This window comes from Puma concolor, chromosome B1 (assembly GCF_028749965.1).
Source record: "Puma concolor isolate L17-30 chromosome B1, mPumCon1.1.hap2, whole genome shotgun sequence".
NCBI classification, from domain to species: Eukaryota; Metazoa; Chordata; class Mammalia; order Carnivora; family Felidae; genus Puma; species Puma concolor.
The window spans coordinates 168,675,964-168,703,900 of record NC_141670.1 but is presented as its reverse complement, the minus strand read 5'-3'; the positions used below and the strand labels follow the sequence as shown (position 1 = coordinate 168,703,900).

The 27,937-nt window shown below is 35.6% G+C and overlaps 1 protein-coding gene across 1 annotated transcript in view; it reads right to left on the bottom strand.

The window, feature by feature from the left end:
* Positions 1-25,157, bottom strand: part of GABRG1 (gamma-aminobutyric acid type A receptor subunit gamma1) — a 71,270-nt gene extending 46,113 nt beyond the window's left edge. Inside the window, exons 1-2 of the mRNA XM_025921567.2 lie at positions 24,710-25,157; positions 11,294-11,442 (exon numbers count right to left, since the gene is read on the bottom strand). Of these exons, the coding sequence (XP_025777352.1) occupies positions 11,294-11,442; positions 24,710-24,813 (253 nt within the window). The 5' untranslated portion in view covers positions 24,814-25,157. The remainder of the gene's footprint in view (positions 1-11,293; positions 11,443-24,709) is intronic.
* Positions 25,158-27,937: the final 2,780 nt, after the last annotated feature.

Genomic DNA, 27,937 nt, shown 5'->3' with positions numbered 1-27,937 from the left:
GGAAACATAGCCCATTACAAAAACACAAACACCTTTTCAGTTTACTAATCAATTATGTATGTAAAAATTAACACTTTTAACTAAAATATTTTAATGTACAACCTAAAAGTGTTATAAATATTTAAATCATTCATTAAAATTAACAAAGTTAATTCAATAAAAATTGCTAGATAATTTGCTTTCTGCAATATTACAGGATTTTAGAATTGGAATGGGTATTAGAAGCTAAATATAAAATAATTCTACTTAATGCATATCAATGGTGTGCTGGTAAATGTTTAACAACAGCCTTGCTCCAGTAGTGGGTGGGGAGGAAGCCTTGATTTATCGTTCTTACAGATATCCATGGATGACTATTCCCACAGAGACTCATTTAAGGATACCAATGGGAAGTTGCTGAAAGCAGACTTGGGACAATATCAAGTAGCTATTGTGAGCGAATATAAGCATGTTCTAGCACACAATGGACTTGAAGCATGGTTCTGAGGATTAAAGAGATAATGTCTGTCAAGCATCTACGTTCAGGTCTGATTCTTATGGGGAGCTTCATAAATATTTGCTGTTTCTTCTTTCTCCCATGTTAACAACATTCCTTTAGGTTGTTTAAGTTGGCTCCAGAGTTAGGTGTATTTTTTTTTATGTTTTTATTTATTTTTGAGACAGAGAGAGACAGAGCATGAGCAGGGAAGGGACAGAGAGAGAGCGAGACACAGAATCGGAAGCAGGCTCCAGGCTCTGAGCCATCAGCACAGAGCCCGATGCGGGGCTCGAACTCACAGACTGTGAGATCATGACCTGAGCCGAAGTCGGACGCTCAACCGACTGAGCCACCCAGGTGCCCCAGAGTTAGGTGTATTTTTATCTAACTTTCACAGAGTATATTGTAGAGATGTCACTATAGAGTTCATCTATTGTGTTTCATACATAACCATTTCTGTCTTTGCAGTTGGTCTTAAATGGCATATACTGTATATCATTGTTTTTCTATTCTATCAAAATGTGTAGTGCAGGTCAGCCTTTTAAATGTTGTCAAATGACATGATTAAATAAACACCTACAATGCCACCATATTTAATTGTGCTTTTTTGTTTGCCGTGAAAAACATTGTCACATAGTTTCTTTCATTCTCCTTATCCTACTAAATAAAATATAAAGGGTTCAGGGGCGCCTGGGTGGCGCAGTCGGTTAAGCGTCCGACTTCAGTCAGGTCACGATCTCGCGGTCCGGGAGTTCGAGCCCCGCGTCGGGCTCTGGGCTGATGGCTCAGAGCCTGGAGCCTGTTTCCGATTCTGTGTCTCCCTCTCTCTCTGCCCCTCCCCCGTTCATGCTCTGTCTCTCTCTGTCCCAAAAATAAATAAACGTTGAAAAAAAAAAAATTTAAAAAAAAAAAATAAATAAAATATAAAGGGTTCATTTATTGATTTAAACAATACTTGTTGAGGAGTGAATGTAAAGCGTTCACAAAGTAGATAAGAAGAAAACCATTTCAAGAAGAAAACCTATTAGATACCTCACAGAGATTTATAGAGAGATGATGCAAACAAAAGAAAACAAACAAAAAAAAAAAACACCTTGTAGATTGAAAGTTTCTATACCAAAGTGGCATGTTTAGTAATATTTACTCGGCTCCCCTTGCTAAATTTTATCTGATTTCCCATTTCTGGCCTAATATTTATCATTCTTACAATTCTGACACTATGTTCAACCTCTCAGGACACACATCCACCTCTAACACATAGCTGAGTCCACCTGTCAGAGTCTCTATCCTGCTCCAAGGCCCCTGTATTGGAAACTTCCAAGCTAGAGGGTCTCCCACACCAGCAAGATTCAATGGAATACTTGAGGCATTTGGCAAAAACAGTGCCTAGAGAATTTTGAAACAATGTTAAATTTTACCGTTTGTGATTAAAACTAAACTACACTTAGAAAAACATAATAACATTTACATAGTTTGTTTTCCTCAAATAAAGATTTTAGTAGGTGGCATATATATTTCCTTACTAGAAAGATAAATGAGATTTGCTAAAAGTAGATTTAGTATGCAAAACTTTAGGTCTGTAGACCTGTACAATACATGACTGTGTTATTCAATCTGCTAGCCAATAATTATATTTTGTATAAACGTAAGGTCACATGATTTATAGAAGGCTTTATAAAGCCTGATGACTTCTGAGATGATTTGCCATTTATTTTTGACTATGAAATAAGCCAATAAATATCATACAAAATTAAGATAATTTTGGTCAGATTTACACTAATGGATTTTATGAAACCCAATTAATAAAAAATAGGTTGATTTGTTCCATATGTAAGTATATATATTGCCAGTTAAAGCAATTAAGGGCAACGTTCAAACTTATTTAATTAGATTATTTTTCAGCTCATCTGATAAATCAACAAACACTAAACATCTCTTTACTGCATGATAGTAAGGGCTGAACATTGTCTATGCCAAGAAATAAGATTCTTGAAGACATTTCTATATACAGGATGTAGTTTTCACATTTACAGTGTAGAACATTTTAGATTTGAGTGATCTATCCTGGTTTCCTGATATCAATATTTCCTTAACCAATTATAAGGCATAGCCACACAGAAATATTTCATGAGCAACATAAAACAAGTCCATCTGGGATGGGACGAATGAAGAATCACATTTAGTGAGTCCCATGTAGAACATAGCTATTGATGAAGATATTCAATAAATAACTTAACAAATATATATTTGCATACCAGGAGTATTTTTAAAGTTATTGTGTCTTCTATTTTATATCTTTGGGTTCTTTGTATTTCATTCGGTTCTTTAAACTTCAGGCCCAAAACATGAGGAAGAATAAGCCTGAAGGTGGACTAAAATATTTCAGATTAATTTTGAAACTACAGCTAGAGATGATATCCTTCAAAATATACAGTAATGAGGAAAACAACAGAAATCTGCATTGTTCCTTAATAGTGACTCATTACCACTTTTATTGCTTCATACTATAAACAATACTTGTGGGTGAAATCACTGAAAATATAGGCTTCTTGGAAGAGTAAATATTTTTTCTTAGCACTATGATTTTCTCAGTCCAAGGTTGTTTAATTGCAGAGGTGGTATTTAAAAAAGAAAACTAAAAGAACATTGTCATTCCAAGCTCATTAAGTGATCGTTAGAAAGTGGCCATAGACTATGTTTAATTTTTCAACACACATGGAAATGAGAGATCTCCTTTTTTGTGACAACATAACAATGCTGAAAAAACATGTACTTCCATAGCAAATTACATTTTTCATAGATGGAAGGCAGGTAGACAACACTGGATTATTTTTGCAAAGCCCCTCTCTGCATTGTGATTCTAAGTACTTTGCTTTAAGTATCTCACCAGAATATAAACTCTTGGTGGGAGTGAATATATGGAAAGAATGGACATTTTGGGCACCTTAAAGAAAGTGCAGAGAATAGTATGAAGAAGGAAAAAGAATTAAAAAAAAGAAAAAGAAAGCAGTGAGGTCAATGAAATTTCCATGTTCAGCTTCCAGATAGCTAAAACCAGATACCTATTTTTCAGACATAAAATAAAATGGATTTAAAAAATATTCTCTTCATAATCATTTTTAACCATGCTTTCTTGGATGACATATTCAAATAAAGATATCTTTAGCAGATCATGTAGCTTCTGGGTCACTATTTTATATTAATTCTGATTAATTAATTAAGGTTAATTAAAAATTAATTCTGGTCAATTAAAAACTCTAATCCTAGAACATAAGTTTAACAGTCTTTTCCATTAAAAAAAGAAACAAACCCATTGATTCATATGATACCATTATAACACACTGACTCTGAAAGAACCATAATTAATGTTTTTCTTGCCATAGAAAAGACAGCAGGGGTTCTCAACCCAGATACTTTTTTGGGTTTGGGTCCAGATACTTCTTTCCAGGACTTGCTAACAGGGAAATGTCAACTAGCACTCACCATTTCCCTCTGCAGGTTACATATGGGCACATAGGTATTTGGCTATGTGTGGATGAAAAGGTACACATGGGTAAATAAGTACTTAAGTGAGTCTAATACTGTAGCCACAATACTAACACAAAAATCCAGAAAAGATACTAACACAAATTTTGGATAGAAAAAAGTGCCTACAAAGAGCACTTCAACAGTCAAGTCATTTATTATGAATACAGGTAAAATGCTACTATGCATGGTACATATGCTTACTTAAATAGAAATTAATCAAATTAAAGTAAAACTGTATTCTCTTAGCCAAACAAACAACATTTCAATACTCAATAGCCAATAACCAACTTAAGTATCCAATGCACATATATGACAATTTTAATATATATTTAACTATCTATTTTAATATAACTTAATTTATGGGGGCACCTATAAATTAAGGTGGCTCAGTTGGTTAAGCATCTGACTTCAGCTCAGGTCATGATCTCGCAATTGGCAGGTTCGAGCCCCATGTCGAGTTCTGTGCTGACAGCTCAGAGCCTGGAGCCTGCTTCAGATTCTGTCTCTGTCTCTCTCTGCCCTTCCCCCATGCTCTGTCTCTCTCTCTCAAAAATAAATAAACATTAAATTTTTTTAATATAACCTAATTTATATATATTTAATTAAGCATATATATGTATATTTATTTACTGAAATTGTCTTCTTAGGAAAATATAAGATGGGCCTCTTGTTCTGTAGTTAAACATCTCTGTAGGCAGCAGACTTAGCAACCTGCTCCTGCTCCTACACCTGATCAAGGTAAAAGAAACAGAGGAGCCATGGGTTCTAGAGAGAAAAGCAGTGGAGTATCTTCACACCCATTCTTTTGTGTGTCTAGGATATTTTAATTTCTTGTGGGCATAATTCACATCAAAAGAAGTTGACTGGGCTAGAAGGATCTCACTAGGTTTTTGACCCAAGAAAGTTGTGCACCAGCAGCACACATCTCATATCTACTGATGGAAGGGCTAATGCTGGTGAAAGGTAGAACCATCTAGGTTTCCCAGGTCAAGGAAGTAAACAGTATAAAACGCCTATGAACAAACAACAGAAAACAATCCTACCCTCCTACTCATAAACGTTGTTATTTATACAAATGCCTCTCAAAGGATATCAAGGGCTAATTAGGATTTGCCTGAAATGAAGTAGAAACTAACAAGACAAATGTTTCAACTGCATCCAATGAAATGAACAGGAAGACCATCCCCCTTGGTAGTTCCTGCATGTTCCCATCACTAAGAACCTCAAAGACTTAAGCAGATGGAATAAAAGAGCAGATACACCTCCTCACCACCTCACCCCACCAAGTCCCTCTCTAGTAGCACTTGCCTACCCCATGACCTAGGAGAGTGATGGCATTGATTCTGTTCAGATATTAATTTTTAGATTAGGTCAAACTATTTGAATCACTAAAACTCCTTGGAAAGCCATAGACCCTATCTTAATAGTTGTTAAGAAATAAAAAAAAAGAAGATTCAACATAGAGTAGTTGAAAATTCACTAGAATTAGACAACCTTTTAATGTTAATTTGCCTTAAGCTTAGAAGTCCTCAATAAGTTGACTGTATAAATTTTCATAGCATCAATGAAGAGTAAAGATAGCGATGAAATTCTGGACAGAGAGGAATGCCTGCAAAGGTCACCTAAACAAGTCAGCTATTCATTATGTATACTCTGAGGTACACAGATGAAGTGCTACTATGCATGGTACGATTATCAAGGTTCTTGGGACATGTTTAATCTACACTATTAAGCAAAGTGATGATGTCACAGATGTACATAGAATTTGAAATCCCATATCTTGATCTGAAATAATATACTTAAAATGTAAATTGATTAAATAGAGCTATCAAAATACCTACATATGGAATAAAAAAGACTATATGTACTGGCTTCTATTCAGAAAATATACATTCAGCAAATATTAAGTGAACCTTATGCTTCAGGCATTGCTTTAACAACTAGGGATATGGTGATTTCTACTTTCAGGGAATTTATTTATTGGAATAAAACAGACTATCAACTAATAATAGTGAAGTATGATAAATAAAATGGAACTACAGTTTTCTGCTTCTTGTGATAAATATTTGGTATCAAATTAATCTTCCCAATGAACTAACTATAAAATTTATTTAAAAATTTTAAAATTATTGAAAGAATCACACAGCAGCTAACAAAATCAGGATTTGATGCAACAATTTCCTTGAAGGATTGGAAATGCAGTGATGTAAGCTCTACATTATGCTGGCCACTTTTCCCCATTGGTGCATTTGCTGTTTTACTGCACAGAAATGGCTTAGAATTTGCATCTGCTGCATTGGGCTGGAGAAACAAAATTGAAGTTAACGTCTGTCCAAACAGCTATGACTTCTCTGCCAGTCAGAGTGGCTACAATGAACAAATCAGGAGACTACAGATGCTGGAGAGGATGTGGAGAAATGGGAACACTCTTGGACTGTTGGTGGGAATGCCAACTGGTCCAGCTGCTCTGGAAAACAGTGTGGAGGTTCCTCAAAAAATTAAAAATAGATCTACCCTATGACCCCGCAATAGCACTGCTAAGAATTAACCCAAGGGATACAGGAGTGCTGATGCATAGGGGCACTAGTACCCCAATGTTTATAGCAGCACTTTCAACAATAGCCAAATTATGGAAAGAGCCTAAATGTCCATCAACTGATGAATGGATAAAGAAAATGTGGCTTATATACACAATGGAATACTACTTGGCAATGAGAAAGAATAACATATGGCCTTTTGTAGCAACATGGATGGAACTGGAGAGTGTTATGCTAAGTGAAATAAGTCATACAGAGAAAGACAGATACCATATGTTTTCACTCTTATGTGGATCCTGAGAAACTTAACAGAAGACCATGGGGGAGGGGAAGGGGAAAAAAAAGTTAGAGAGGGAGGGAGGCAAACCATAAGAGACTCCTAAAAACTGAGAATAAACTGAGGGTTGATGTGGGTGGGAGGGAGGGGAAAGTGGGTGATGGGCATTGAGGAGGGCATCTGTTGGGATGAGCACTGGATATTGTATGGAAACCAATGTGACAATAAATTTCATATTAAAAAAAGAAAAAAAGGAACCAACAGAGAAGAATTTAATCAAACATTCTACCTGCAATTTCTCCTCAAGGTATTTACTAATTCCTAAATTGTGCATATGCACAGTGTGATGCTGAGAAACCAAATATAAATCAGAATCTAAAATAATATGTAGAGATTTCAGCTATTTCTGGCATATGTGGGGCCATCAAGGAGAGGGGTTCCTAGTACAAACCTCAGGCTGTCAGTGGAAACACTTCAAATGGTTATGCCCTGAGGAAAAGCAAAGTTTTACAAAAAGAAATACACCAGTTTGGGCCAAATAAAGGCAATCTCCTTAACTTGACTACTAAAACAAAATTAGAATCCTCTCTGGAAGGAAATAACATCATCTAAGTCTCCATTATTTTTTTTTAATTTTTTTTTAACGTTTATTTATTTTTGAGACAGAGAGAGACAGAGCATGAACGGGGGAGGGGCAGAGAGAGAGGGAGACACAGAATCGGAAACAGGCTCCAGGCTCTGAGCTGTCAGCACAGAGCCCGACGCGGGGCTTGAACTCACAGACTGTGAGATCATGACCTGAGCTGAAGTCGGACGCTCAACCGACTGAGCCACCCAGGCGCCCCTCCATTATTTTTAATATACTCTACTGGCATTCAATAAAAAATTAACATACAATAAATGAAACAAGCAAATCAACTTAAACCAAGACATAAAATGAAAAAGAAATTTTTTAAAAAGTTACACAAGTGATCAAGATACTGTGATTATCAAAGACTAAAATAATTACAGCTAATATGTATAAGAAAATAGATAAAAAGATGGCAAATTTGATAAATACTTGAAATACTTTAAAAATCATTTGCAAATACTGCAAGTAAGAATTATTGATCCAGAAAAGAGGCCAATAATAAAAGAGAATGAGGGGCACCTAGGTGGCTCAGTCACTTAAGCATCTGACTCTTGATTTTTGGTTCAGGTCATGATCTCATGGTTCATGGAGTCAAGCACCACAGTGAGCTCTGCACTGACAGCACAGAGCCTTCTTGGGATTCTCTCTCTCCCTCTCTCTCTGCTCCTCCACCATTCACACTATCTCCCCCACTCTCTCTCAAAAATAAAATAAACATTAATTTAAAAAAAAAGACTTAGGGAAAACGTCAAACATATGTGCAATGGAGTCTCAAAGAAATTGACATAGAAAAAATATTTGAAGAAATATTCACCAAGAATTTTCCAAAAGCAATCAAAGATTCCAACAAATAGATTCAAGAAGCCCTATGAACTCTCCCAAATACCAAAAACAAAACAAAAAGTCTGGGGACCTTACATAAAACTGCAGAAACCCAAAGACAAAAAAAAAAAACCCTGCAGAGATAAAAGATAGTTTATTTCTAGAACAGCAACATTGTTGTTGAAAAGTGATTTTCAACAGAAATAATAGAATATAGAATAAAATGGAGTGAGGTTAATAAAATTTGGAAAGGAAACAGCAACTATCCTGGGTTTAAATGTTAACTGAAAATATCATTCAAATGAAGGCAACATAAAAATATTTTTCATGTAAAAACAGAAATAATTTTTTGCCCTGAAATTTACACCAAAAGAAACACTGTAAGGAATATTTTTTCTAAATGGGGACACAGTACTGAAGAAAGTAAAGAATAACAAATGGGATAATTTCATGGTAAAAACTAATTGCTTTTAAACACTTTGGGGGCGCCTGGGTGCCGCAGTCGGTTAAGCGTCCGACTTCAGCCAGGTCACGATCTTGCGGTCCGTGAGTTCGAGCCCCGCGTTGGGCTCTGGGCTGATGGCTCAGAGCCTGGAGCCTGTTTCCGATTCTGTGTCTCCCTCTCTCTCTGCCCCTCCCCCGTTCATGCTCTGTCTCTCTCTCTCCCAAAAATAAATAAACGTTGAAAAAAAATTGTTTAAAAAAAAAACACTTTGATAATAAGAGTGAATTTTGGTATTTCAAAATATAAAATAAAAATACATGGATATTTGGGGCACTTGGGTGACTCAGTCAGTTAAGTGTCTGACTCTTGATTTCGGCTCAGGTCATGATCTCGTGGTTCATGAGATACAGCCCTGCATTGGTTTTTCACTGACAGCATGGAGCCTGCTTGAGATTCTATCTCTCCCTCTTTCTCTGCCCCTCCCCTGTTCACACACTGGCTCTCACTTGTGCGTTCTCATTCTCTCTCTCTCTCTCTCTCTCTCAAAATAAATAAACACTTTTAAAAGTTTTAAAAAAAGAAATGACAAAAAAGGGAAAAAAAACCTCAGATCTTAAATACAAAAAATACCGCAAATGTTATTATGAAACAACTTAACACTAGTAAATTTGAAAATTTATATTCCTTAAGAGGTTCAGCCTACTAAACCTGATTACTAAATTCATTGAACCGGCACACCTGGATGGCTCACACTCTGTTGAGCTGGTTTAGCGTCTGACTCTTGATATGGGCTCAGTTCATGATCTGTGGGATCAAGCTCTGAGTTGGGCTATGTGCTGATAGCGTGGAGATTGCTTTGGATTCTCTCTCTCTTTCTCCCTCTCTGTCTGCCCCTCCCCCACTTGTGCTTGCATGCTCTCTCTCTCAAAATAAAATGATAAATAAACATTAAAAAATAAAATACAGTAATTGAACTGTTAAATTTTTTTCCCAAATCAAACTCTAGACCAGCATGACTTCCCAAATAATTTTCCTGAATATTTAAGGAAAAAATATCATCCATTTTAGATAAACTCAGAGATGAAAAGGGAGGTAAACCATAACTCATTTGTAGATGCTATCATGATCTCAGTTCTGCAACTAAAAGAGACATTAAATAAGTAAAATAAATGGCTAATGTCTTTCATGAACATAGATACAAAATTCCAACACAAAATATTATCAAATTGAATCTAGTGATATTTTGTAGTTACCATATCACAACCAACTGGTATTTGTTACAGAACTGCAAAGTTTTAAAAATCAGACAAAGCTACTTATAGAACAAACAGTAAGTAGAATAAAGGGCAAAACACAATCAATATGATTGTTTCAGTGGTTGCACAGAAATTATTCAAAACATTGAGGAAAAAAAGAATTCTAGCAAATAAGAGAAACTAACAAGCATCTTAAAAAAGAATCCTACAGCAATCATACCTAATAGTGAAGTATGAATTGCTCTCCCTGATACCAGGAACAATCCAAGACTATTCAAAATGTACTCTAGTCCTACCCAATTCAACATGGCATGAAAAAAAGCATAATTTTGGAAATAAAGTAAAATATTCTTTGTTTGCAAAGTAGACACTATTTGCAATGCAGTAATTATTTGTAATGGTCAACTATCTTTATAGAAAATCTAGAAGAATATAACAATAAATGATTAAAATTGATACAGAAATTTCACAAGGCTTCTGAAGACAAAAAATGTGCAATTTAGCCATTTTTATATATATTGCTAATGTAAAATTAGAAAATAAATTTTTAAAAATGTATTTACACTTACAACACAAAATCCAAATATATAGAATTAAATCTAGTAAAATATATTCAACATTTCTTCACAGGAAACTATATATACATATATATACATATATACATATATACACATATGCATATGTATATATATATATACATATATATGTATATATAGAGAGGGAGAGAGAGAGGGATGATGCTTATGAACTTGGTATGGTAAAAATTCAATATGGTAAAGATTTCAATTTCTCTATATTGAGCATAGATTTAATGCAATCCCAATGAAAATGTTGGCTGATCTATATTTTTTGTTTGTTTTAAAAAAGTCATGGGGGGCACTTAGAAGTTAATTATTATAAAACTTACACTTAAATACAAATGACTGAGAAAAACAAAGTAAGATTACCTGCACTATTACTGGCTTAGAATTCATTAATTAAAACAGTGCTGCACGGGCACAAAACTAGATCCCTACCTACCTTTCAAATAATCTCTTTTAGGAAATATCTCTCAGCTTTTCAGGCAGTTTTATCAAAACTTTGCTGTTGTACTCTTTATTGTAGCAGTTGTAAAATAATTATATCAAAAATATTTATGTCTTTCTTCCCACATCAGACTGTGAATTCTTAACACTGCCAATTTAACTAATAAATTATCAAACTTAACAGTCTCTGACATACATCAGACACTCAAGGAATATGAGTTATATGATTAAAATGACATCAGTAAATAAGATTTTCATAGTCACCAAAATCCAAAACAGATAATTCAAACTTACCTCCTATATCTGGGCGAAGTTTATTGTCATAGCCTTGAAGCAATGAGTTGAGAATTTGTGTTATATCTCCTTCATGAATCTTTGGTGCCAAGACCCAAGTTTTGTTCACTGTTAAATCCTCATCATCTTCGTCATCCACTTTATCAACACTAAATAATTCAAAAATGATAGAAATTTCAACAAATTGTGTACTTAAAAACACAGTTTAAGATAATCATAATTCTTATTTCTTTATTAGGAAGTAGTAAGAGGAGAAAAAAAGCATTAAAAATATTTTACATTCAGTAAGACTGATACTTTCTTCATATGAATCATGCTGATATAATAATACTCAAAAATTAAGAATTCAGTACAAGAAGTGTAGCACATAATTTTTACATAATAAGTTAAATCTTGACCACATCCACAGTGTCATTTAAGGTCATAGAGATTATGCACTGGAAATGTGAATGATGGTCTTAGATTTGTGCGGTATAGAATCTGTACAACTGTTTATGGTGACTCAGCCACAACACATCCCCCCCAAAAATTAAAAGGTAAATAAATACAGGAAAAGTTGTAATAATTGCTGTAGTGAGATATTTAAAAATGCATGTGTAGAAAAGAAGAATAAAGGAAAAAGTATTCAATACATCTATGCCTCTTCTTTCAATTCAGAAGAACCTAGATATCATATTCTAAGAACTTTTTCAGAGATTGTCTTGTCATCAAATCTTGAATGGGTGACTCACCTGACATATATGAAGGGGGACACGACTATCAAGTTTTATGAACAGAAGTGAAACTTTAGAAACCAAATAACACCATTGCTTTCATTTTGTAAATGAGAAAACTGAAGACAGTAGGGAACTAGCCAATGCACAAACTCACTTTTATTAGGAAAACTGAAAAACAAGTCCTAACTAACTCTTCAGTTAATGCTTCCTACTACACCCCTGTGTTTAACAAGCATAAGGATGCAGCTTAATCCTGCGTTGTGGTAGAAAATGCAGCAATGTAGATATTCATCTACAATTCATCAGAAGTAACAAACTACTCTTCATTATTCATAAAGAATGCCATCCTCAAATGAGTATGATCATCCTAGACTTAACACCTACTCCAGTAAATCTCAGCCCTCCAGTGAAAAAGGGTCAAAAGGATAAACTCTTACACTGGTGAAATTAGGTAAATCCAAAATATATCAGTTATTTCCAAATATTTCAGAGATAGGCTTCCCTCTAGCAGTAAACATGCAAATTTATCTCAGTATCTTTAGTTTATTTTTCCACACTATCCATTTAGATTTCTTTTGCTTTGGACCTAAAACATCTTTGCTAATGCAGCCTTCCCCCTCTTCATCTTTTAAAAACTTTTTCCAGTTTTATTGAGATATAGCCAATGTATATTATAGTACAAATTTAAGGTGTACAACATAATTATATGTATATTTAAAGATAAATAAGCTTAATTAACATCCACCCTTTTTATTCTTAATGAGTACAGATTAACATTGTAAATGAAAACTTCATCTTTAAAGTATGGACTAGTCATTTCTTCTCCATTGTAATTCTATTGATGGTTATTATCAACAGATAATGGAGAGGACTATTATTCTCAGTATTTCTTCTCTCCTTCTTGTCAGAAAATTATACTTCTCACTCCACTGACTTCTAATTTGGTCATGTGACTTGAAATGCTCCTTCCTTGCTGGAGGATTGTACTTCCCTGTTCTACTGAATTCAGGGGTGGCCCTGTGGTTTGCTTTAGCTAATGGAATATATGTGGCCTGCATCACTATCGAGCAGATTTGATGTCAGAGCACAGTTCATCATATCTCTCTTGTCTTTCTGCCAAATGACCAGAAACATGTAGAAGCTACTCCATTACTTCACTCCCAGAGTGAAGGCAACACGGACAGAGCCACAGCTGATCTACAAGGGACATGCATCCTCAGTGAGAAACATTGAGTGTTGTAAGCCACTGCGATTTGGGCGTACTTTATTACCACTGTATACAACTTAAATTCCTACGTAAACTCAATGGTACATTTAGTTAACAGGTTTTCAAGGAAGCACTCATTTATATTATTTGTATTGCTGTATTTAACTTCAAAAAGTATACACTACTGAAATCTAGCTATATGATCATCTTTAAAATAATTTATTTTCTCTCAATGAAATATACACACACCTACATTCATTCATAAACGAAATCACTAAAAATAGTGAAGTATTAAGAGTCCCTGCTGGTGTGTCCTCCAGGAACATTATCTTATCCAATTAGAATTGCTAAGATATTGGCAACAACCCAAATTCTAGAGCATCCATTTAGCTTAAACTCCCAGTTTATGGAGTGAAACATCTGGTGGTTTGAAGCAGGCCACTGAACATAGAAGCAGTCGATCTTTCTTTGAAATATGACTGTAGTCAAATGGAAGTTTCCATGAAAAAAAAATAAAAGCCTTTTCTATTTTTTAACAGTAGCAATGTCCTGATAATCCCAAAGTACAAGTTCATAGTGATTTATAGTCCTCTTTTCCCAGCTGGCTTGAAGGTAATATGAGACTCTCAGTGCTATCACAAAACTAACTGTCCTCATTTTTGGCACTAATAGAAAGAAAATTTCATGATGGTTAATTTTTCTGTATCTTCCCTCCAAGCTTTCTAAATTACCTTCAGAATATTCATTAAGTATGTGAAGACCTTATTGGTATTATTTTGGTGATTAAAAAGTACTTGTCATAATTTTAAAAATAATTCACATAGTTGATCTGATGTCTCGGTATCTTTCACAGGCTGGGGGATATTTGTAATGTTTACATATGTTGAGTGACTATTCACATAGGGGAAAGAAGTATGATTTTCTTAGGTAACACTGAGAATTTCTTGACTCATACTCAAGCACTTCTTTTAAATAATTTAACTAAGTATAATTTTATAGTTAGTGGAAATACATTTAGACCACTGAGTATAAAATTTTAATAATTGTTATCTTAATGATTGACATTTTTATTGTTACTATCAACTACTGAATACCTATAGTGCATCATTAAGTTCTTACCATGTTTTGGTAATTCTGTGCTAGGTTCTTTCCACATTTTATGTCATTTAATCCAGAGTAATCCCACGAAATAAATATTAATGTTTCTATTTTACAGATAGAAAAAATAAATTTCTAGAATTTCCAGGATATACCCTTTTAAAAAATAGAACCAGGAATATTGATTAATTTGAAGACTTGTTTTGTCTCTCTCACTTTTTTTTTTTTTTCTTTTTTTGGAAATTTCCATAATACCATCACATTTTATCTTCATTAAAAATTTCAGGGTGGTTGGACTGTGAGTTTTCTAATTCATAAGAACACAGCAACTCTTACGGTAAGTAATTCGTATATTTGGATTGTGCACGAATAGGATGCTTAATCTCCATCCTTGAATTCCAAAGGTTTAGAATAATAATTTCAAGGAATCACAACCACATGCTCTGATGAAAAAGACTTTCTAACATGTGTGCTCAACTTCCAATCCAATGCTTTAACTCATTTATAGAGTAAATATCATGTACTACAAATGTGCTAAGTCCTGAAAATAAGACAAAGTTGCTTTACTGATCTAGATTATCTTATTTTTTAATAAAGGAGAAACCTATTTAAACAAATGACACAGAAAGCCATAACATATAAAGATATTTATTACAGTATTATTTATAATAGCACAAATTTTAAATACTAAGAGGACATTTAAGTAAATAATTATAGAGCCCTATGATGTAATGAATGTACCCACTTGATTGATTTGATTGATTGTACCCATTTGACTGATGTACCATACAGATTGAACAGTCTGTAAAAAATAGAACATTATTTTCATGATTTAATTATATATAACATATAACAATTTGCTTTTATCAAAGCCTATGTATAATAATGGCTGAAGATTTGGTGGGAAAGCTGCATAATGAGTATTCTAAGTATTCTACACTAGTGGAGCTATAGAAAATTAAATTTTGTTTGTATATTAATAGTATGCTATGACCTTTCTGAGGAATTTTATAATACAAATACACGAAAAGGAGTTAATTTGTCATTAATGCCTACCTAAAAAATGAACTGCCTTTTCCTATACATCAGATAGTGTTCGGAAATAAATTTCTAATCATAAACCTAAGTAATTCAACAGAGCCTTTTATAGAGCGAAGCGGGGCTTTATACTCTGCCAAGAAAACAGCAGGGGCAGCCCTGAAAATTCGCTCCTCAGGTTTCCCTCCATGGAACGTGGTTGACTGATGGCCCAGCTGCCGGCCCTCTGGCCCAGACCTGCATCTACAGGAGACCCAAGGTTCCCTGGGGCTGCTCGTAGCAATAACTGAACGTAGTAGAAATCCTAGTCGTACAGCTCCATTCCTACAGGACCAGGGACTCCTCTAAAGGGCAGCTTATGTTAGACAACTCTCACTAGCCTGCGCAAAACTTGATTAGAAGCCTGAGACTCTTTTGACACAAACTTTCTTTCTCCCCCGTGTTCACGGGTGTCAGACTGCCATTATTATCTGAAGCCTCTTTCCTTATGTCCACTTCCTCTTGCTTACCTTACATAAGCATTGCTCTCAAAAATCTCTTGGGGCCCCTGGGTGGCTCAGTCGGATGAGCATCTGATTTCAGCGCAGGTCATGGTCTCGTGGTTCATGAGTTTGAGCCTGGCGTCCGCTCTGTGATGACAGCTCAGAGCCTGGAGCCCTGCTTCTGATTCTGTATCTCCCTCTCTCTCTCTGCCCCTCCCCTGCTCATGCTCTGTCTCTCTCTGTCTCGCAAAAATAAATAAATGTAAGAAAAAAAAATTAAAAACTCTCTTACGTGTCTAATCTCAGCTTGGTATCCGCTTCTCCAAAGCTTCTGCCTCCCACATATTTTTTAACTGACACTGCTAACTATTTACTAAAGAAAAATTTTGAGTCACATACATCAGTGTTGGGTTTTCTTGTTTTTGTTTTTGTTTTACTAGGCTATTTTAATACATTATACAAATCAATCAGTTTATATACTTACTGTTTGTGAAAAACTACTCTAATGAGTTATTACTATTCTTAATAAAACAAGCAAGAGCTTTGAACTAATAATAATTAAAACAGACTAAGTAAACCAAACCCTATAATTATAAGGAGAATTACAAACAGAATTGTAACGCTACATATGCTATACCGTCTTTATAGCCAGAGAAAAATAAAATAGGTCTATAGCAAGTCAATCAAGTAATATAAACTGTCTTTCATACATAAGCTAAACATTCATCAGAGTTTGCCCAGGATGGCCGTGGTTTCTATCTGTTGTCCTAGAATAATAATTGCACCTCTTTTACTCACAAAATGACCTAATTTGGATGATAAATTACATAGTCACCCTGTATATAGTGCATATAAAGGTGACTTCAAATGCCCTGGTTCTGACACCTGGGGAAAACTCTTCCATTAATCTGTTTAGAGGGTCAAGATGATACTTCAAAGCCAGGCCTCATCTGTGATCTGTTGTTCATGACAGATTAGCCTTTGTTTATAAATTTCAAATATGTTTTTATAAGCATAAGACAAGTGATAAGTTCCAGGAAAGAAACATACCTGTTCTCATGTTTCTGAGTAGGAGATATCCTAATGCCAAAGCCTACAGGAGCTAGTTTTTAGAGACTAGATATTGATTTTAGATCTGAAATTCCAAGAAAATGAAAGTAAAATAAAAAAGCGAATTTTCTTGCTTTCTTTTTTCCTCTATATTCTAGCCGCTAATTTTTTTTTTAGACAAAGCTCCCTTCTACAATTGCAGCTCTGAATCATTTTTATTGTTTGTACAAGTTAGTAGGGAAGCAGAAGAAGTAAAAGCCTGGTAGATAACAGGGTTACAGATCTGAACTTTCGGAGGTTAAGAGAGGTGAAATGATAGCCCACTCAATTCTATGATTTTTCTTTTAGCACGAGAGAATGTAAGACTCATCACTTAACACACACAAAGAGGAATACTTAGGAAGTTTGAGGAAGGAGAAAGGACCCTAACCTGGAACATTCAGTGTGTTTCACTCTGTTTCCAAAGTGTCCAGTATCTAATTCTCCCATAAAATTGACCACACTGCATCTTAACTAACTACTTTATTTATTTATTTATGTTTATTTTGGAGAGAGAGAGAGAGAGAGACAGAGTGCAAACAGGGAAGGGGCAGAGAGACAGGGAGACGCAGAATCCGAAGCAGGCTCCAGGCTCTGAGCTGTCAGCACAGAGACTGACGCGAGGCTCAAACTCGTGAACCGCAACACCGTGACATGAGCCCAAATCAGACACTCAATCGACTGGGCCACCCAGGGGCCTCTTAACTACCTTATTTATTTATGGACATCTCCAAACTCCTTGAAGGCAGCGGTTAAGGTTTTCAATGTTATATCATTGGCACCCAGACCAGTGCCTGACACCCAGTAGGTGTCCCATAAAAAAAATTCACTGAGTGAATGGAAAGAATATTCGAGCCCATCTTGCTGTTTGCAAGTAAAATTAAAGTGAATCAAGAAAACAAACAAATAAAAACAAAAATCATTGGCCTTAATAGGAGAACTTATTAATGTAGCTAACCTAATATAAAATTAATTTCAAAGAACAAAGTAACTTTCTGATACTAGTAATACTGTCAGACTTATAAAATTGACATAAAATTAGTAAGAGGAAATGTAACAGGGAAGGTACAAGTCTTATGTGAAAAAAAAAAAAAACAGAAGACTATCGGAACAGAAACAAAACATAAAGGCAACGTATATATTTTGGCTACAAGACACTACCGTTAATATATAATCCCCAAATTAGCTTGTAAATTTAATGAAGTTTTAATCAGAATCCCATAGTTCACATGTATGAGGTTAAAATCCTCATAACTAAATAGAAGAATCAGTATGGGAGTTTATAGGAAATTATCGAAAAAAGAATTATTAGATGAAGTTTGCCCTGCCAGAATAAAAAGAAAACATATTCTTACAGGAAGGAAAATAAACCATAATTTTCATTATAATCTATTAAAAAAGTGACCATTGGGCTAAAAGTATATTAAAATTAACACCAAATTCTCTATTGTTCGAATTTATATACATAGACCCTGAGAGAACATACAATAGAAACGGTAAAATTCTGGGGCGCCTGGGTGGCGCAGTGGGTTAAGCGTCCGACTTCAGCCAGGTCACGATCTCGCCGTCCGGGAGTTCGAGCCCCGCGTCGGGCTCTGGGCTGATGGCTCAGAGCCTGGAGCCTGTTTCCAATTCTGTGTCTCCCTCTCTCTCTGCCCCTCCCCCGTTCATGCTCTGTCTCTCTCTGTCCCAAAAATAAATAAACGTTGAAAAAAAAAATTTTTTTTAAAAAAAGAAACGGTAAAATTCTTCATGACACTCACATTCTCTATGCCTTTGATGTTCTTATGCATCAGATAAAATCTATAATTCAGCTAAAAATTTTACAAAGTGGAGACATAATATTGAAGCTTATTAAATTATAAAACATAATAAAAGATCTTAAAATCGAGTGGAATAAAGATATGGCAATGAGTTCCTCTGAATGCAGAAAAATACACCTTTTTTCCCTAACTCTTAGAATCACAAAATGAGAGGTTAAAATATATTCATTGACATAAGGATCCTCTCAGACCATTCACTTAAAAAAGAAGAGAATACGGGGGCGCCTGGGTGGCACAGTCGGTTAAGCGTCCGACTTCAGCCAGGTCACGATCTCGCGGTCCGTGAGTTCGAGCCCCGCGTCAGGCTCTGGGCTGATGGCTCAGAGCCTGGAGCCTGTTTCCGATGCTGTGTCTCCCTCTCTCTCTGCCCCTCCCCCGTTCATGCTCTGTCTCTCTCTGTCCCAAAAATAAATAAACGTTGAGAAAAAAAAAAAGAAGAGAATACAAATGGGTAGAACTGAAACAAGAAAAATATCTTTCTAGTCATTCCGGTTCTGACAATTTGAAGTTTTTTCAAAAAGAACTGTTACTAAGGAAATGTTCTCTCTCTCTCTCTGTCTCTCCCACTCTGTCTTTCTTCTTCACTAATACTGACCCAAACTTATGCCCATGACATTGAGTCCTTTCCCAGAGTTGCAGTTGATGCCAGCCTCTATGATGCCCGCACTATAGTTAGTTCATCTAGAATTCGGAATACCAATTATATAGCATTTTATCATCAACATAAACTACCAGAATGCAGGTTCACTGAGGACAGGGACTCTGCCTTCTTTGTTCTGTACATTGAGCATATATTCTGTTCCATAAATGCCCCATACACAGGACACAAATGTTATTAGGGCAAGGATTCTGTCTTACTTACCAGTGCATCTCCAGCTGTCAGAACTCTGCTTAACACACCGTGGGCCCTGAGTAAATATTTGTTGAATGAGTGCTAATGCTCCATAGATGTTTACTGAGTGAATTAATAGCTAAGACTATTTCCTGAAACATGAGGCTTCAATTGGTTACACTATTTTAGTGTAGATAGAATTAGATTCTGAGATATTTAAAAATAGAAAGAGACATAAATTTCATCTGCCTCCCACAGTGCACAAGAACTCTAACAAGCTTCTGCTTGAAGAAGTCTGGTGATAAGGCATCCATAATTTTGTTAGAGGCCTTTTGTGTTGAAAGAAAATGTGACTTCACGTAGCTTCCACTAGTCAGTGATGGTATGTCTATTATACCTATGTGTAATAAATTCAACCATGATTTTATTTAGCATCCTGAAAAATAAGTTGCCATTCCGAGTCCTCAAAAAACCTTTTCTGGATTCCAAATTCTTGCTATTAACTCTTTATCCTATGGTGTTTTTTTCTAGATCAAGTGTTCCACTTTGTTAAAGGTTTTCTTAAAATAATTAATCTGGCACTATACATAGTATTCCAGATTATGTGATAGCGACGCAAATTTTTATACTTACTATGCTTCCATCAACTGCATGGTCTGTCCTTTCTTTCCATCATTCTTTTCATCCCTCTCTTCCTTTTTTCCCCCCTCCATCTACAGTCATGCTAATTGCTTTGATTTAAATTGCATTTGTAATCTGAGAAGTGTGGTGGTTAAGAACGCAGGCTCTGGGCATAGAATACATGGATTTGAGTGTTGGATTCAGCACTTATCAGCAAGATGTTTAGCGAGTTTAAAAATTGCTGTGCCCCAGTTTTCCCATCTGTAAAACGGGGAGAATAATAGAAGCAAATATTATTCTCCCTTCATACTTGATTGGTAATTTGGCTAAGTATAATGTTCTATGCTGAACATGTGGCTTTAGAATTCTGGAGACATTTCCCCCTTCGGGTATTGCTGGTGAGAAATCTCTTGGCTCTCTAATTCTCTTTCCTTGATTGAGATCTGTTCCAACAGCAGACTCTTCTGTTTATCATTGGCATCCTGAATGTATATTTCCTTATTGTGACTATAAGATGTTTTGCTTTGATTAATACCATAAATCCAGGAGTTACCATGAGTAAAAGCTGCATATAGGTTGTACGCATATCTAGTCTATTTGCCACTGCAAACGCAGCACGTTGCACTTTGTTTGGCATGTAACAGGCATTCAAGAAGTATTTGTTGAATGAAATTATGAATGATCTCACTGGAATCGCAAAGATACCTAATAATGCATAAGGGTTGAAGGACTTTACCGTACTTGAGACAACTTTAACCAGTATAAATTATACTAGAATCACTGTAATTCCCAGAATATCCATCGTTATATCTTTTCAGTTAAAATTTTAAATGCTATGTACTTTGCACAAATTTTCTCCCTTGGTCTTGAAACAAGATGGAAAGGAGAGTGTCATTTCTATTTTCACAAATGAGGACTCTGTCTCAAAGATTTTCCTGAAATCACCCTAGTGGGAAATGGTGGAGCTAAAACTAGAATTTACATTCTAATGGCCAAGTCCAGGATTCTCAATTGGTACCATGTGTACCTGTGAATTATTCTCTTGAGGTCCATACATTTAATTTATGCCCACCTTTCCTCTTTCTCTCATGGCAGTCATTTATTATATTTTGATATAAATAATTAAATAAATACATCTCAAGAGCCCTTTTTTTTTTTTTTTTTTTTGGTTTTCCACCCTACCTTGTCTCCTCTCCTTTGGGACCCTGCCTTCATTAATATTTTCTTAGACAAATTTTAATCACCTTTATATAACTATAAAATATTAGGTTAGCCTATTTAATGATTGAATAAAAAGTCAAACATGTCCTTTTGTTGCTTAGGCAAAAGCGTGTCTCATAATATATTATGGAATAAAATGGAAGAAGGGCATAACTAAAAGAGTCTAAACACAAGAGATTTATCAATAATGATATTTGCATTTTAGCTTCAAAAGCATTTGTCTCTTAGTCTTTCTTTGAATATTTTATGATCATGGAATATCATTACTCAGTAATTTTGTCTTCAAGTTTGCATTGTATTGTATTAGAAAATTAAGTCAAAAATCTAAATGCTTAAAGAAAAATCATTCACTAGTACCTCCATAAAATATATTACTGAAATTACTTGAAAATAATATATTTTATAAAGCAAACGTATTTGAATATTTTCATTTGGGCAACTGAACGCTAAACTGTATGATTATTGACTCATGAAATTGTTTGAAAAAAAAAAAAAACAAGTTATTTTCCCTGGGCTCTTTCGGAATATAACTTCTTAGTCAAAGCTTATCATAAATTACTTTTTAAAACAACTAAAACCTCCGACTACTTTTACAACTCTTGTTAAAAATCTGATTATAATTAGCTTTTCTCAACATTACAAATAAGTCAAATCAGGCTTAAGAGATTTTAACCAACTTATCAAGATGCCATAGAGCCTCACAGAGAATGAAACACAGGTACCATGACTACAGCTTTTAGTTACAATAAGAGGATAGGCTTTCAGAGTTCAGCAATATAAAAATCAATATAGTGTCTCTTCTTTGTGCACTTGATGAAAACTAATGAGGAAGCAAGCTATTGTCTCTGATTAGATATAAGAAATAATAACCCCCAATTTGGTAAATCCCCAAATAGATGACTCTAAAGATTTATTTTAGAAACCAGCATATCAAAATTCTTAAAAACAGAACTGTGATTAGTTTTAGAAAGGCCCCTCAAAAGAAGGAGAAAGGGAGAAGGAAATATGAATGTAAATGGTTTATACATGCTGAACCAATTATCTCCAACTAAATATTAAAAGGATGAAAACTTCACCACAACTGTAGCTACTTTAAAGTGAAGACACAAACTCTCATTATGGAGGCCCTGAGAGCTAATTATAACAGCAATATATAGCTTTATTTTTTAATATTCTTTTTATTTATTGGCCAGAATAATCCAAATTATCTGTAGTCTTGTGATAAAATGAATTGTTTATATATACATATTATTTATCTATATATATCTATATATATACATCTATCTATATATCTATATATAATTATTTATCTATATATAATTTTAACTGCATAAGCCTCCTCTCTGACTCATACATAAGGTAAAACAAACTACATGGAATTTCAATTAGAATTTCACTCTTGAAAACTGCAAAGAAAACCCAGTAGAGCAACCACTGAGGTATTTTATGTTTCAGTTCAAATAGTAAACATATTGACTACGAAAATGTGTAGAAATCATTAATGATCTCCAACCACCCTTCATTTCCTAGATGAAGAACCTGTTCAAGGAGGTTAGGGACTCTTGACACAGGTGATCATGTCTCCAGACTTCTAGAACCCATCCCTGTCAACTACACTGCACAACTCTTAATTCTGAGCAGCTTGAAGAGACTTCTGGAGCGAATTATGAGGACTGCAATGTAAATATCCTCAAAAAAAAAGATATTACTTAAATAAAACATCTTTGTAGATAGACGGTATGTCCTTTAAGAATCAGCCTATTAGGTTGCAAGGGAAACTCCTACTTACAAAGGTAAAGGAGCATACAGGTTGTTATTTCAGAAAGCCACTGGGTAAATCTGTTTTTACTTATGAGAACACAGATTCATTTGTAGTATTATGAAGATTCATGAAAGCACTGATACATGATCTATCAAAATATCTTCTATAATTTTATAATATATTCAAAGAAATAAGCCATCATGGTACAACTTATATACCACAAATAATTAGTCAGTAGTATGCTTGTGCCCATGCAGAACATTTAAGTTTCTAAGGGAAAAAGGTAAATAAACTAAAACTGTAATACTTAAAAAAAACATTGCATGTCAAACATTTTCTGACAAGCCTAATATTGCTTAGTATAGCTTAATCCATTTCCTGTTTTTGGAGAGAAAATACAGTTGTTCTATCTGCTGGTAATGACAACAATATTCACTCTAGCTATATACTACAACTAATCGTCATAATAATTTATTTCAGTAATGATACAAGTAGTTATAGAGGCATGTTTCCATCTGCATAGTGATTTTATTCTGGAGTTCTAAACAGGATAACATAATATAATTTTAAATATGCATTTATACAAAATACATTTACATGTTATTTATAGTATATCCAAGACCTAAATAGTGTCTGTTAATATATTTTAATTCCATTCAGCTACTACTCCTCTATACCTGACCATTTTATTTTTCTACCAGAATTATTTCAAAGTTTTATCGGAAGATATTACAATCCAAGAAGCTCGAGTCTTGTTCCTGTTAAATTGGAGGCTTGGGGATGCTACTGTCTCTCTCTCTGCCTCTCTGTCTCTCTTCTCTGTCACACACACACACACACACACACACACCCCACACATTCACATCCATACATTTTTTTTCTTACTTGTAGACAACCAATTAAAATAAAAATTATTTACATACCTCAATAAAATATACATGGTTATCTCCAAATTATATATAGCACACCCTCAAACCCAAAAGATTTTTAAGCCATATTTATAATCTCTCTTGATGTAAAACTTTGGTTTTTCCAGAATACCAAAAAAAAAAAAAAAAAAAAAAAAAAGATAAGGGAAAAATCAACGTTACTTTATAGAAAAGCATCATACATACCATGTTGTGTAACAAGTTTCTAAAATAACTTTCTCTTTAAAATGCAGAATTATCCAGAAAGTTCATCAGTGACATCCATTCACTAAATTTAGTAGCAAAATCATTTCTACTCCCCCTGCCTGCTCCCAGTAACTGAACCTTTACTAGTTTCCACTGTGTCAAGTCACACAAAACAAAACAAAACAAACCCAAACTCAACTCCCCTCTGCGCTTTCACACATAGGTTCCTTTCATTCTATCTGAAAACAAGTAGATCTAATCGGAAAATAAAATGACGGTAAAATATCGCACTTGTGCCCAGGGGAATGCAAATTACTTAACTTAGAATGATTTTTTTTTTTTTTAAGAAAGAGAAATGAGGGGGGAGGGAGTGGATACCACAGAATAGTTTCAAGTCCTTGAGCGTACTCACCAGTTTCCCAAATGCAGGGTCAGTAACAAGAACATCAGCCTCACCACTCTACTTTGGCTCCACAAAAGAAAAGGGGAGAAGAGAACAGCTTTCCAAGCACCCATCAGGATTGCTTTTTCCGCTCAGCTCTCCCAGCCAGGACTTTTTCTCCCACCTCAGCAGCAGCCGGGTGAGTGAGTACGAGAAGGGAGAGTGTGGGAAGGCAGTACACCTCCCAACCAGGTAGGATGCGACTCCCGGCGGAATGGAGCAGGGGAGCCAATAAGACCGAGAGGATGCTGGCATAAATTATCTGAGAACGAGTTGGGCCAATCTCCGGCCCTGAGAGGCGGGGCTTCTCCTACTAGAAATCAGAGCCCAGTAGGGAAAAGGGCTCCGTCTTTCCAAAAGAAAAACAAACCTCTTCTCTCACGCAGCCTTGGAGAAACGTTTGAGTGGCCTTGACAGATTCCCTCCCTGGGAAAAGAAGTCTCCCTCTTCCCCCTGACCTTCCCTCCTGCCTGACTCTATTTCGGGGGCTGCTGCCTTTTTCTCTCCCGCATTTGGATTCTGAATCTGCCTTCCAAGGGAAGGCAGTACCTAATCCGTTTCCCCAGGCTCACGAAGGTTCTGCTATTTTTTGTTAATCATCGTTGGTAATTTGGAGTGTCGGCCGGTGTCTCGTTTCTCTTTGCAGACCCAGCAGCTGGCACAATGCCCGGCACAGATGAGCTCTCGGGAGATGCTGAATATATAATTGAATGAATGAATGAGCGCGCTTGGTGCATTCCTGGTAATCACGTTTCCAACCTCCCCCCACCCTTCCGCTGCCCTTATGAGTGAGAGGATTGGCAGTCGCCTCTCCCAGGGCACCAAAAATGATGCTCATGAACAATCCCCGGCAAGAACAATCTCATTTTACAAAAACATAAGCAAAAATTCTATTTTAAAAAGATCCTCTTAGCCATAGGAGTTGGAGACCTATTACATGGGTAGTCGTTGCTCTCTGCTCCCTCCCCAGTTGGCTTAGCGTTTGTGGAGCTCCAGTGTTTGGTACCTAACTTCAGAGGCTCTGCTTTGAGTTTGCAGCAGAGCCCAACAGTTACCATGGCAACTGGAAGCCTCTGGCAGATTGAACAACTGTACAGACGAAGACAGTGGTGGTGGTGGAAGCAGGCTCGCTCTGCCCAGCCATCTTCTGCCTTTATGCCTTCCTCAATCCCTGCTTCCCACTGAAGCCAACTGGGGTGGAGGTCTTTGGCGGTCTCATTAATCACCCCACCACTCCCTGGAATTGACCAGATTCGGGGTGAACCGCGTGTAAAAACCACGGAAGTTACTTGAGAGTATTTGTCTCCAGGGCAAACAATTCAAGGCAGAAGTAACAGTGTTTGCACAGGAGCATAAGGTAACTGTTGCTGCTACCTTATCTTCTGAAATCACTTAAAGGAACTGGATGGAGGTAACAAGGTTACAAATATTTTCTTGCCCAGAATAACAGATGGTGCAGTGCTGGGCTTTTCTCTTCTCTCTGATTGGTTCTCCATCTTTTTAGTCTCCTCTGAAAATAGTATTGACTTCCTTGTTTTCCTTCTCCTACCAACCATTAATTAGGCGGCATTATTCTCTTTCACAAAGCATGCTAGTCAAGGTAGCTTATACCAAATAATTTATATAACAATGAAGTTTCACTATAATAGATTTAAAGGAGAATAAATTTAGTTAAAAGTTGATGCCAATATAAATCTGAGTAGGTTTTTTTTCTCCTTTAATTAAGAATGTGCTTTGGATAGCTATTTAACTGTTTCATTGGATGCCCACACTAATACACTGATCTGATTAGCCAGTGAACCAGGAATTAATTCACTATAAGTATCCAGTGAATACCAAAGACCTGCCTGGTTACTCTTTGCATTATATTAGCATTAGGGAAGATTTTTGCATATATTAATAGGAATATGACACTGCATGGTGTTATACAATAGTAGTTGATAGTTCATCCATCAAAAATTCTTAACAAGATTTCACTCTTCTTGTTCTCTTAGATATCTGAAAGATGCTGAAAACAGTTAAGGAAAATTAATGGAGAGGAAAGGTGAAGGATATACCCTTGGGTAATTACATGTTGACTGTTTACTCTTATGAAAGATAAAAGACTGGAGTAATTTCTAGACTGGGAAATTTCCTGTATTTTACGAAATCGAGATTTTTTAACAATTTTGTGTTGTAATATTTTCAAATTTATCTCACTCTTTTCTTTCGAGTAATTTTATCTGACTTTATTTCTATCTCTTCCTTTGATTTCCCCCCTTTTCATAATATATGTCTTCTGGAAAACTGATCCTATTCTGCTGTCATAGTTAATTATAATTCCCTGTAAACTGAGTAAAAAGGGTCTGAGCCCTCCGGAACCTGGAGAAGGAATAATTATTTTGGATATCAGCCATGTCTTGACCCTGGTGTCTGTCTCATTTGATTTAATAAATCAAATGGGGCAGGGGAATGGTGACATATATTGTGAGTTCTAGAAAAATCCAAGTAGGTAAGCAAACAAACCATAGTCTCACACACTATGTGCCCCCTGGCACTCAAGGGGAAACAGATCAGGTGCCTTGCACAATTCCAGAGGAGAAGGCCAGAAATTGGGCCAGTAAGGGACTGGAGGAAGCTCTCTGTCGTCCATTGTGGCCATCATTTCCAACTTAAGACAATTGGACCACCTGAGACATTTATCAATATCTGGAGATATATCTTCAGTTGTCACAATTTGGTGGGTGGGGGAAACTACTGGCATCTAGTGGGTAGAGTCCAGAGTTGTTGCCACACATTCTAAAATTCAAAAGAAAGCTGTCCCACCACAAAAACTTACAAAGTTCACACTATCAACAGTACCAAGGTTGAGAAGCCCCACAGTACAGTTGAAGAAGGTAGATACCCAGATTCTACTGTAGCTGATGATTTCCTTATATTGTCTTTGAGTCACCATTCTCTTCCTCCTTCCTTTGATAGGCTGAGCCACAACCCTTATCCAGTTGTATCTAGCTGTAATGATGACCAAAGCATTGTGCACATCAATTTTCTTTTTTCCAGAATTTGTTCCAAAGGTATCATCTGAGAATAAAATTCTTGAGGTTCCTATTAAAAATGCAGATTCGTGGGCTTCTCTCCAGACCTACTGAATTATGATTTATAGCAAGAACCTCTGGCAATTATCATGCATTCAGAAAGTTTGAGAACAATTGTCCCATA